This window comes from Castor canadensis, chromosome 2 (assembly GCF_047511655.1).
Source record: "Castor canadensis chromosome 2, mCasCan1.hap1v2, whole genome shotgun sequence".
Taxonomy (NCBI): domain Eukaryota; kingdom Metazoa; phylum Chordata; class Mammalia; order Rodentia; family Castoridae; genus Castor; species Castor canadensis.
The window spans coordinates 186112615-186125986 of NC_133387.1; the positions used below are offsets into that span (position 1 = coordinate 186112615).

General features: G+C 43.5%; 1 protein-coding gene across 6 annotated transcripts in view; it reads left to right on the top strand.

The window, feature by feature from the left end:
- Positions 1-9779, top strand: part of Cadm1 (cell adhesion molecule 1) — a 317257-nt gene extending 307478 nt beyond the window's left edge. For all 6 annotated transcript variants that reach the window (XM_074066681.1, XM_074066682.1, XM_074066683.1 and 3 more), the window contains 2 exons: positions 4748-4879; positions 6861-9779. In XM_074066681.1, the coding sequence (XP_073922782.1) occupies positions 4748-4879; positions 6861-6979 (251 nt within the window). In that variant the 3' untranslated portion in view covers positions 6980-9779. The remainder of the gene's footprint in view (positions 1-4747; positions 4880-6860) is intronic.
- Positions 9780-13372: the final 3593 nt, after the last annotated feature.

Here is a 13372-nt window from a genome sequence, read left to right on the forward strand (position 1 = left end):
CCTGACTGTCATGCCCTATGCTACATATTTCATTGACTGTATCACAACTCACCTCTTCAGAGGTAGAAAACTTGGTGTCCTTTTAACAAAAAGACTGATCTTGGACTCTGCAGGTCTGGGCTTTCAGGGTGGGCAGACTGCAAGTTGCAGCAAGGGTTCTGCTCAGTGAGCCCCTCTGCTAAAGCCCCCCTTGCCAGGAGCTTGTCGAGGATATACAGGCTGTTCCCTGGTTATCCATGGATGCCTGCTTTGGCAGCAGAGCTTTCTAGGCTTATCACAGATTCAAGATTATGGCATTCACATGGCAGTTCGTGTTACACATCCCATGCCAGGTGGTAATGTAGCCATAGAAACCAAGATCCCTTACGGAGCCATGATTAATGCTGGCAGTGTGGCTGCTGGAGTGCAGCATTAAGGATGAGTCTGGCAGGTGGTTAAGGAGAGAAAGTGAGTAGAGAACAGAAAAAGAGAAGTTCCCCAGCGGGAGAGGGGAAGGAGACGAAAGTTCCAGTAGCAGTCACCTTTCTAGTCAGACTCTAGGGGACTTTCCGCCTTTAGATTGCTCCTGAGGAACGGATGGGGCCAGGTTGACTGGCCCAAAGTAGAGGAAGCTAAATAGTTTGGGGCATGGCCCTTGGGAGCTTCTTTGGGATTTTTTTTTCTCTTCTGTGATTTCAGAGATGCTAAAGCTTGCCCATGGTGGTTGAGGCTATGACCCAAGCATTGCTAGCCAACTTAACATTCTGCAAGCAGCTTATAAAAAAAAAAATCTCACCTGGAGCCACGTAGTTTCAGCTTTTTGCCAAAAGAAAAGCTAAGTCGGGAATACTAAACAGCTCCTGATATATCTGTCAGACTTAGCTCTGTAGAAGTGGCATGTGATGGCACAGGCAGGCTGCAAAGTTACGCCACAACTTGGAGTTGTCAGGATCCCCTTTCAGCATTTTCAGTGTCCTCTGAGTCAGAATTATCCAACAACTAGGCCTAGTTCTCTTGAAGTCACATGTGAAATGATTGGAGGAGATGAACCCACATGCATGCTTGGTTCTTCAAGGCTGGAATAGCCTTTAGGCTGTAAGCATTACCAAGCAGAAACCTGGCTTTCCTTTTCAGGATGATGGAGGTAGGGCTTTGTCCCAGAATAGAAACACTCTTACACTTGCTACTATGCAAGAGAAGCAACTGTAAACTCTTAAGAAGCAAGTAAACACAACTTTGCAGACTGAGATGTCCATTTGCCTGAGGACCAGGCATGTTTATCTACAGGTGCTTTGCACTGCACATTTATCCTTCAGTTGAGAAGCTATACCATCTGCCTCTGCTTTCCTTGTCTACCTGACTTGGGAAGGGAGCCAGAACTCTGGAGAGGATGACCTCAGAAAAGTCAAAATTAAAAAGAACCCGCATGAAAGATATCCAGGAGGAGTAAGACCTTTGGCTGACAGGGAAAGCCATTGCCTTTCCATGTAGAAATAATTTCCCAAAGAACTGATCCTAGTTCTCACCTTGTGAGTGGATCAGGAAAGGTCAAGGGGCTTATGGGCTTTGCCGGGAACGTTTTCCTTTTGGTGACCCATATTTCCCTCGGTCTCCAGTTCTCATCCTACCCCATCAGTCCAGTGCTTCCCCGTGACATTGAATGCTGCTGCTTCCTGTCATGAGCAAGGCATCAACCTTCAGAGAAGGTAGTTCTTACCCAGTTGTTGGTAGCAAGTATCATCCCAACCACCTAGAGCACTCTGTGGCACCATTGGAATGCTCCCTCTCAACCTACATGGGGAAACAGAAGAAAGGAGAGAGAGGAGTCTAGAAACAGCTCTGCTTTCCACAGGGGAGGCCAGGCCATGCCAGGCTCTTAGGAACAAATTCACCTCCCACAGTCAGCCCAAGAGGTGAGAGTGGGTGGGACGGGGCAGTGAGGAGCTCATAATCAGCAGTGTTCCCTGAGAATTAAACATCAGGTACCTCTCTGCCCATCTGCAGTAATTGAAGGCAGGAAAAATGGCTTGGTGATTAACTAGTAGTAGTGAACTCTCTAATCAAAATGAGTATCAAGATAGCTAGAGAGATTACACTGATAAATAAGTATCTACAAAGAATGGAAGTCCTTAAGGGTGGGAAGGATAACTAGAATGTAGGTATTTAGTTTGGGCTAAGTGCAGGGGAAAGTAGCAACAACTCTGAGCAGATGGAGCTTTTTTAGTTCATAGGGAGAAAAGGTCTAATGAATAGTTTGGCCCAAGAAAAGAATCCCTCTGATACATACTCTGTGAAGCTTTTGGGTTGTTTTGAGAGTTTTTGCTTATTCGTTTTTTCTTTGTGCCAGAGTTCACACACATGTACTTTCTCTCTCTCTCTCTGGCTTTCTCTTAGGCTTGTAGAATGTTCGTGTGCCTAGGCATGAAGGAAGCAGTCTTTTTACAGTGGACAAGAGAGTGTCTGCCCCTAAATGGGTGAGAGCTGTGCCTTGGACAGTTTCTCGAAGCTTCAGTTCTCACTCTTCCCAGGACAGGACATCTTTTAACCCCTTACCTCTAGTACCTGTTTCCTCTCCTCAGTATCTAACACCACTTTGTTTTTCTCACCCAATTCTCAGATACAAGGTTTGTTGAAAGACAAAATATTTCATTAAGACTGAGGCTCATGGCGATTGGAAATTAGTTAATTCTCATTCCTGGGAGATCCCCTCTTTTGATGGCTCCCTAAGGAAAACACAGTTGGTGGCTCTACTGTAACTTACACCCCCTGTGAGCACTTTGGAATTTGTGCACTTGCAGGGATGCTCCATTGTGTAAAGTGCAGTCCACTAGCAGACACCTGAGTCCAGTAGCACCTGAGGGGAGTGTTTCCTGTCAGCAAGCTCTGTTGTCTCAAAAGAAAAAAATAAGTTTCCAAGGCCAAGGTCTGCCTTGTTGAAATGACTTTCAAGACAGTGGAGGCTGCAACATCTGCAGTCAGCAACACTTGGGCTGAGGAGGGAGATTCCTCTCCCTCACATTTCAAGTGGAGCTTATTAGAGATGTTGCTGGAGGGGCTCACACATCACGGAGCGGGCTAATTGGCTGCAGTGCTCTACCTCCAACCCATCTCCATCCTCCAATTAGACTCCCATCATCTCGTTGTCCTGGGCAGCCTACTGGTGCCTCTGATTTGGCATTTCTGTTTGGGTTCAGGGTTTGGGTTTTTCTGTGCTCCTTTCAAAGGTAACTTAATGAAACACTTTAAATACTTCCTTTTTTAAATTTAAACTCTTTTAATTAAAGCAGTTTTCGTGGAACCCTTAGTCACGAGCTATTTCCCCACATCCTTCAGTACTTAATCTCCGAGCAGAATTGGAAATATCGATAGAAAGTGTAAATCATGCCCTCCTGCTGAAAGCGTTGTATCAGGTTTCGGCTCAAAAGAGCACCATTACCTTTAGCTGTCACGGATCTGTACACTTGATCGATAAACTTCAAATATTATTAGAGGTGGAGGCTTCAGAGATTTGCTCTGTTCTTTGGAGAGAGACAGAGATAAATCTTTCTTAGAAATTGACTTGAATTTGCACTCTCAGTCTTCCTGGTGAAATGCATTTCTCTTAGGCGTCCAGCAACTGCAAGGGGGACAGATTTATAGGCCATGTGCTGCTTGTACTGAAAGATTTAAATGGTAAATCCTTCACATATGACTTCACAAATCATGTAAAGTTAAAAGATTTTTACCGTTTCTGTTGCTGCTGTGCTTAAATTGTAAGGTACAGCTAGTAAATCATTTTAATGGAGGTGTCGTACTTGACTCAATAAAAAAAAAAAGACAATGGTTTAGCTTCCACTCCAAAATGTTAATGTATTAATCAACGGGAGAATAATTGTTTTTTACTACATTATAAATCTCGGGTGCCATTAGGATTTCAGCGAGGGGTGATGTAGCCACCTTCCTAAATTAAAATTGTTTACACTGCCATACATCCATTCTGCATCGCCATAGCTCATTCTGGGTTCATTTTGGAGTTGTTTCCCAGCCAAACATGTCGTACCTCAATCAGAAGAAGACATCCTGTGGAAGTGATGCTTATAAAGGAAAACTAATTGCATCGTGAGGTGTTAAATAAATAAAATAAAAACTGTCTGTGGCAATGGACAATTATTCCTTGCTGTCTTTTTTGAAATAGGTTTTTAGGTTTTCAAATTGAGGCTTACTCCCTCATACATCTTAAATGTAGCAAGTCTGCCGCTTGTCTTTAGTCTTATAATCCTTGTTTTATCTCTAGCTAACTGTAGCTTTTGAGCTCCTTGGGTTTCCCCGTGCATATTCCTATCAGGGACTAAATCATGGGGCATCTTTAGAAAGATACTCTGTCTTCCTATCCACTTTCCTGTAGCAGCCTAAAGGTTCCATCCTGGGTGCCCTTAAACAGTTAGGTTGGCCTCCTTAATTAGGATCTGCAACTGGTCACAGACAATGAATGCTAAGACTAGGTTAGAACCAATGGCTCCATTCCTCCCCTCCCTGCCTCCATAAGCTTCTTCCACTTGCATTAGCACTCCTATGTTGCTTATAATAAATTGCCTTGTGGAGAGAACAGATCAATTCAGCACTGGACAGGTCAGTCTGTTCCCTAGTGTAACTTGATCCATCTCGATTGTTCTCTCAGACTCCTCCATTAAAAAGGAAGGTGACCTTGTGACCCTGGAGGCAGTGTCTCCAGGGCTTCTGGTGTCTCATAATAAGCTCTACATCCCTATTCCTCTTCTGATTTCAACAGATTCTCGAGCGGGTGAAGAGGGCGCCATAAGGGCGGTGGATCACGCCGTGATTGGGGGTGTCGTGGCCGTGGTGGTGTTCGCCATGCTGTGCTTGCTCATCATTCTGGGGCGTTATTTTGCCAGACATAAAGGTAAGCAAGGTGCTTTAGCAGGCCGGAGCAGCATGTCACCACAGCCCCTCATTCGGGGACTTTACAAGGTTGTCTGTGATAGGCAGTTGGGTGTGTGCGGCCACACAGCCTATCTGATTCCTGAAAGTGGGAAAGAAGAAACAAAAATAGAAATCTCAGCAGCTGCTGATTAGGGCTCAGGGAGTTGATGAGGAATACTCCTTGATTTGGCTTTTCCTAAATATAAAGATTTATAGGGTTGTCATTCTCCAATTCGTAATTGGGGACAGAGTAAAAACAAGAAAGTAGGGGCTGGTGTGCTGCGCAAGGTGTGACGTGAACCCCAAATGTTGTACATGTGGAAAAGTAAAGCCACAGCCCACCGCTTCCCAGGAGGCAGGTGGGCCAGTCCTGTTCCCTGTTCCTGAACTCTAGGTAAGCTGGTCACAAAGGCAGATCCTTCCTTGGTGTGCTGTGCCCAGGTTAAAGAAAAATCCTTTGCCTTAAAAGCCACATAAATATGTATTTTTAAAATTATCAGAGCAATTGATTTAAATTGCCATTAATCATCACGCTTATCAACTGTGCAGTCTGGATGGGCAATCATCTCTTCCAGCACTTCTCCTCTCTGCCTCACGCTGCTCTGAGCCTCTTTTCCCCTCCTGGTAATTTATTCTACCCTTTCTTTGTCGGCCCTTGTCTTTCTCAGTTGTTTTTCTCAAGCACTGTGCAATGAGCTTGTGGAGTTTTCTAGGCACTTGCATACTGCTTGATTGTAACTTTTGATTTGGAGAAGGTCCCTTGAGCACAGCAATGGAGGTCCAGGATACCTGACAACTGCCTTTAGGATAGGAAGTGTCCGGCTCAAGCATAAAACAGTTTGGGACTCTCAGAACTGTCTGGCCCAGAACCCCCGCCTCTCAGTGTTTAGCTTGACAGAGCCAAGAAGGTCAGGCCAGGGAGCAGAGCAGAGTCTAAGCAGCCGCCAAGGATCAGGGGAAGAGGATATGTCGTCTCTGCGGAAGAAGCGAGGATACAAGAGGGTAGCACTTGACCACCTGCTTTGTCAGTCTTGTCAATTTAAACCTGAACATACAGCAAAATGTCTCAGGCTTTGGAAATGTAAGAAACTTCAGAGATGTGGTATACAATGGGAAAAGGCTATTCGATTATGCCAGGTAGTTTAAGTTCCGCTTACGCACTATTCCGAGGTGCAGTCCTTGTCTTTATCCCTTGGGATTTGTTGATAAGGGTATCACCAACTTTGTAACCTTCTGTCTACTGTCATTATAAAGTGGCTGTGCCAATTAGCAAATCCATGAATCTAGGTCCAGGCTAGAGTTACTTGATGAGAGAGAGTCACCTTGTTCATGAAGACAGATCCCAAACCTTGATTCCAACCATAACAATGTCAAATTACTTCCCAGTCTGGAACTCCACTCTGAAACAGAAGGCATAGGAAAACCACACACTTGTGCAAGTTCAAGCACATTCTCACCTACAGATGGCCAATAGTGATTCATGACACAGGAGACTATGGTTCAAATAAACAATTGGAGATGGCAATGGAAGCGTCATCAGGGCCCCAGTTCATTCATTGGCTAATTGCTCTTCCTTGCTTTGGTCTTTAACCACGTGCGTGCACATCTCTGGTCATTGGTCCTTGGTGTTTACTGTTTATGCGTTAGTCAGCGGCTCTCCAGCTTTCTGCATTTTAGCTCCCACTCACGTCTTCTTCTGCTGACATCCTCTGGTCATAATCACTGCTCTAATGTCTCATTTGCTGAATTATATCGCAGCGGTTCAGTTGGAGTGGTGCCTTTGGAACCCCCGGATCCCCATTTGTCTCACCCACCTCGCTCTCTTCTTCCAATTGTTTTTTCCCCTCTGCTGCCTGCACACCACTTCGGCTGATGATGGCCATAAAGCAAGTTGCCATCTCTGTACCACTTTACACAGAGGCCATCAGACAGTCACGGTGCTTTACCCCTTCATCTTTCAGGTACATACTTCACTCATGAAGCCAAAGGAGCCGATGACGCAGCAGACGCAGACACAGCTATAATCAATGCAGAAGGAGGACAGAACAACTCCGAAGAAAAGAAAGAGTACTTCATCTAGATCAGCCTTTTTGTTTCAATGAGGTGTCCAACTGGCCCTATTTAGATGATAAAGAGACAGTGATATCGGAACTTTCGAGAAACCTGTGTGTTTTTTTATGAATGGGTGGAAAGGTGCGAGACTGGGAAGGCTTGGGATTTGCTGTGTAAAAAGAAAAAAAAATGTTCTTTGAAGAGTACACTCTGCTGTTTGACACCTCTTTTTATTTGTTTGTTTGTTTTAATTTTTATTTTTTCCTACCAAGTCAAACTTGGGTACTTGGATTTTGTTTCAGTAGATTGCAGAAAATTCTGTGCCTTGTTTTTTGTTTATTTGTTCCTTTTTTTTTTTCTTTGTACACTTTTTTTTTTTAATTTTTCCCCAAAAATTTGGGATTTTGTTTTTCCAAAATCTTCCATTTTGGAATTTACCTGCTGGGATTCCTTTTCCTCCCTGTTTTTGTTACTGTTTTTTCTTTCCTTTGTTTGTTTTCTGAGGTAACTGCTTTCTGTTCCAAATTCAGTTTCAAAAAAGGAGAACCAGCACAGTTTAGATTTCATAGTTCAGAATTTAGTGTATCCATAATGCATTCTTCTCTGTTGTCGTAAAGATTTGGGTGAACAAACAATGAAAACTCTTTGCTGCTGTCTCTGCTCCCGATCCTTAGAGCAGTGAAGACTAGAAAATTAGACTGTGATTCAGAAACTGTTCTGTTTGCTGTGGAACTACATTACTGTACAGGGTTATCTGCAAGTGAGGTGTGTCACAATGAGATTGAATCTGTCTTTAATTCCGTATCTGTAGATGGCTCAGTATAGATACCCCACACTGTCCAGAAAGGTTTGGGGCGGAAAGGATGCCTCCTTTCTCAGTGCCCTAAACAGACCCAACAGGTGAGGTCTGTCCCTTTTATATAAGTGGACAAATTTGAGTTGCCACCGAAGGGGAAGTAGGGAGGGGGAAAGACAGTTCTGCTCTGGTTATTTCTGTTCCAAATGATTTCATCCACCTTTCCCAATCGGCCTTACTTCTCACTAATTTGTAGGATAAAGCAAGTCCGCGTGTCGTGCGAATGACTGAATGGGACAGGTTTTTTTTTTTTTCCTTTTTGCTTAGTTAGGAAGGCAGTAGGATGTGGCCTGCATGTACTGTATATTACAGATATTTGTCATGCTGGGATTTCCAACTCCAATCCCTGTGAAATTTTCATTCCTTCAGATTTGGCTTGACAAAGGCAAGAGGTACAAAGAATGGCCGGTATTGTTCTCACACTGGTCTGCTGTCGATCTCAGTTCTTGAAAGGTCAGAGCAGAGGTGGAAAAAACAGCATGTAGGTATTTTCAGTTACTTAATCAAAACTCAAATGTGAGTGTTTTTATCTTTTTACCTTTCATACACTAGCCTTGGCCTCTTTCCTCAGCCTTAAGAACCATCAGCCAAAAATTACTGATCTCGCATGATGGCGGCCATAGTGCATAGCTACTAAAACACGTTAACCTTGAAACATATCTTCGATGGGGAGCCTTGGGAAAAGATAGAGTCAAGTTACCATTTGCATTTTTTTAAAGTGACGTGGGGATTTTCACTGAAATGTCTAGGAAATCTAGAAGTAGTCCTGAAGGACGAAAGCTAAACTCTTACCATATGTTTTGGTAAGGCTCCAGACTCTAGATCACAGTCTCTATGGAAAGATGGCATCAAAAAAGATAGTTCTATATATATATAAATATATATTATATAACATTTTCAGTGAGTACTTTTGGATTTTGCAAGGTGCATTTTTACTATTGTTACATTATGTGGAAAACTTATTTAAGGGGAAAAAAGTGTCAACTCTTTGTTATTTGAAAGCGTGTTTATTTTTCTTGTCTTTATTTTAACCTTTGATAGAACCATTTGCAATATGGGGCCTTTTGGGAACGGACTGGTATGTAAAAGAAAATCCATTATTGAGCAGCATCTTGGTTACCCCTCTCTTATCCCTAGGCACTTAACCAAGACAAAAAGCCACAAAGAACATCCCTTTTTCAATAAATTTTATAATGTGCAGCTCTATTCCGAGCCCTTAGCACCCATCTGACCATAGTGTAACCATATCAAAGGGTGAGAACCATTTAGCATGTTGTTGAAAGATTTTTTTTCAGTTTTTTTTTTTTAGAAAAAATAAAATAAAAACAAAAAAAAACCCTACCATTGCTCACAGAATTGGCATCTCATTTTTAGGAGCTCCCATCTTTCTGTTTTGAAAAAGTGTACAGTAGTGCAGTGTTCCTGATGTAACTATGGCTTACAATGTTGACATGTCTCAGGTTCATGTGTTTCAATTGGTGTTTTCCGTCTCAGGTAGATTGCAAAGTGTAGGCCCCACACATTGGAAAAAAAAATAATAAAACAAAGCAAAAACAGGAAATTATGGATTTTAGTTGTATATTGGTTTATGTATTTTTTCTTAAGTATACAGTGCACTGTTTGAAATGTATTGTTGAGTATTACTTTGTACAGGTTGATCACTTTTTTTAGAGTGAAGAAAGAACAAACTTGTTTTTTGTGTTTTTTAAAGGAATATAAAATAATGAAGGATGTATAATTGATGCCAAATAAGCTTGTTCTTTAGTCACACCGACGTCTTATTTTTCCCTCTAGGCCAGTTCTGTTTTTAAGGTGTACATGGACAATGTTACAGTGTAAGAAACTCCATATCCATGTTTCCATTTGCATTTTGTATTGGTTCATGTATACCATTTTTACAAAAAAAAGAAAAAAAAAGAAGTACTATAAAATATCTGTCTTCTTAATAAAAAAAATTAATGTTACAAAGTGATCCTATAATCTCTTTATGGACTTCTTACGGACGCCTCAACCTCTGGTCCCAGCTTCCTCCTTAGGACCGTGCTCGGGGCCCAGAACACTGGCCATAGCTGCTAGGAAGTAGCTACTGGCTGGGTTTCTTGGCACTGCCTTCTCTCCTCCTCTGCTCATCCTTCCTGTCCTTGTCCTGTTCTGCCCTCAGTGAACAGGTGAACCAGGTGCTTGGCTGAATGAAGGCGCCTCCCATGGACTCAGTGATTTATGCAGGTGTGTGAGACGCAGCCCCAGGGATGGCCCCTCCCACGGATCTGCCTCCTGCCCTCCCTCCCCTCTTCACCCACCACTACACCAACTTTCCTGTGTTGCCTGCACCACCTGTCTCTTACTTTGGGATTTCGTGTCTTAACGATTCATTCTGCCTTCATTTAAAGTTCTCTCTCCTTTCATAAAAAGAAGACTGGAGCTGCTGAGGACTGGCTGGGCTTCCTGCAGAAGATTGTTCTCACTTCCTATTTAGGTGGCAGAGACTTCGGGGCCTGAGTGGACAGAAGGATTCGGTCTATTGTCATCATACTTGCCTTGCAGGCAAAGTGAGCAATGACTCCACTTCATGGTGACTGATCTCATAAATAAGCAGATAGTATTTGACCAGCCCCAAAGTGCCCTTCCCGTCATTCACCCAGATGGAGTTGAGTTCCTCTTTTCTCTCATTCAGGTGATGGGGAAGGCTCAGAAGTAAGAGACAAGGTAAGCTCCAGAAAAGCCAAAGGCTGTGTGTCTCACTTTGGCCTCTTACATCCTAGCCTGTTCTCTTGCCTGCCTCCTTTAAAAAAGAAAAAAAGAAAAAGATAAGTTAATCTAATTAGATACGTAGTTATTAAGCATCTACTGTATGTCCAGCACTGTGAGGGACACTGAGAAGTGTAATGTCCTCAGAGGCTGTCCAGAGTATCGGTTATACCACATACACACATGAAGTAACCCCCAGTGCAACAAGGAGCAAAGAGAGCATGATGGGAACTTCTTAGAGAACGGAGATGAGTAGAGGCTGGCAAGTCAGCTCTAAGGGGGAGCTGGGGACCAGCAGGATCTTCAAGGGTGGCCTAGTGGAGGAGGAAAGTGAGGCAAATGGACAGAGAGCAGGAAGCCCAGCCAGCCTGCTGATATGGATGAGAAGAATGAAGCAAATCAACGATTCATGGAGGGTGAGAGCAGTTCTGTGGCTGTTGTCAAAGTGCAGGCAAAGTCACTGGGGTCTTGGTGGCCTCTCCCAGCTTTTGCCAGGGGCAGGGAGCAATGGAGAGCACAAATCCATCATATCTCTATTAAAAAAAAAAAAACCCACACAGGTGATTTTTGGGTAGCCACCAAGAGTGCAGGCTAGAGTGAGCTTGCCTGGGCTTAAATCCATGCCCCTCCATTTATTAGCAATGAAGCTTCAAGCAATTTGCCCAACTTATCAGGCTTTTGTCCCCGTGTTCTATAATGTAGGAGTTGCCATAACCTCAAAGGTTGTTAGGAAAGAAAAGATAATCCATCATGGGCCTCTGGGAAAGTGTGTGCTTAGCAGGCAGGGAGCTCTGGGTTCAATCTTCAGCAGTACCAAAAAGAAAAAGTAATCAGTGCTTAGGAAATAAAGTTACAGACAGAACTTAAGCACTCATTACACAAAATAGAGGCATGTGGTGATTGAAAGGACAGAAGCTTGTCCCTGGCTACAAGAAGTGGCTACTAAAAAGGAACTATTTGGGCTCCTGTGCATGAAGACACATCACACCCCTGTGAACTTCAACATAGAATGTTTAAGGGACCCTTGTCACTATTCACTAACTTAATTATTCCAAGCCATTGTGGCTTGAAGTATGTGTAATGGCCCCAGCAGTCACCACTTTGTCTACAGCCTGAGGGTCCAGATTCAGCTGTAACCTACAGAAAAGGGACCCCTGAAGTTCACTGAACTGAGACAGACCTGAAGTGGCAACTCGGTGCATGTTTGCCTGAGTTCCACAGGGCATGCAAATGAGAAGGTACCAGAAGCAGCCCGGGTTAGTAGGCATTTGTTAAGTTGCCTGGTCCTTTCATTTGGTATGGGAGTGAAAATGGCTCTTGCTTCCTCCAGAGGGTTTTCACAAATGTTTTGGCTTAGTTGCATTCTCCAAATACATCAACTGAAATCCCAAGGTGTATGCAGGTATTAATCGGTGCAATCTTTCACTGTCCTTGGTCTACTTGAAATGTAACTCTTGTACTGCGGTGGATTTGCTCCACGGAGAAATGTTCCTTTCATTCTGTCATCCAGAACCTTAAAGCAATTACACAGTCATCACATGACAAGTAGAGAGACCCTGCTTAAGTGAAGCATTTGTGTTTCATTATAAACTTTTGCCTCAGACTAACATTTTTGCCAGGATGCCAGATTCACAGCCTTAGTCATGAGGAACTAGCAGCCAAATTCTTTTAGAGTGAAAGTAGTCTTCACAGTCACACATGTAGAGTTTGGAAATTTTTCCAAAATGAACCAGTTGGATATCCTAACCCACTGCACAGACAAAGGAAGAAGGGACTCTTGGCTATCACCCAAATGACCTTGTGGGCCAATATACTGAAGTTGGCGACAGGCAGATAGTGGATTCTCAGCAAGCAGTAGGCAATTAAAGAGAGAAGAGTCAAGCACCTGGCTGCCTGAGTCTCACTTTGTACTTCGATAGGCCACCAATTCTGAATTTCAAACCTTGACATTAATAAGTCCCTTCTCTATCTAGGTGACTTTCGGTTTGGCCTTGAGGAAAAGCCTACTTTCCCTGAGTTTAGTGCTTTCGGTCCCATCATTGTCAAGGACCTGCTGGACCAGCAAACTAAGTCCCTGTGCCAGGAAATGAGCTTTTTGTAATGGCTAAGCAAAGCCATAAGATAACATTGTTGAGTCCTAAGGGACCTTCAGAATGAGGAATGGCATGCTAGAAAAATTCAAATCATACTCCTTTCTTTACTGTGTATGTCCTGAAATGCTGGAATGCACCTCTGATAGGAACTTGGGGGTTCAAATGACCCTAGCACAGCCCCCCTCCACACACACCATGAGGTGGGTGCAAGAATAGTATGAGCACCCCAAAGCCAAAACCTAAAAACAAGAATCATCTGTTTTCAATTCCTCCAAACCTCAGCATCCAGGCTCTTTGGTACACAGGAAACCGCTTTCTTATGTCTTGATCTTTAATTCCCAAGTGAACATAAAATGTGTACTTCCCCTAGTGGTCAGTGCTAGGAACTACAATTCCTTGCCTGTTTAAATGTGGAATTAATTCCAAGGGGGAACCTGACTTCAAGTCCACTGCGTTTTCTCTCACACTCACGCACACCTACCCTCACCTCCCATTTTACTCCCTCCTAATCCTTTGACGTGTTGGTCTCGGGAGTGAGGACCACTACTGAGGGGCAAATCAATGCATGCTCTGAGCCCATGACTTCTCCAACTGCCCTCCAAACGAGCAATGGCTCCCAGTTATATTTCAGACATGCCCGCCTTAAATCTTCCTTAAGTGCTATCTTCTCAGGTTAATTAATCACCAGGCTTAAACTTGCTGTTACCAGCAGGAAGTCCGTCCT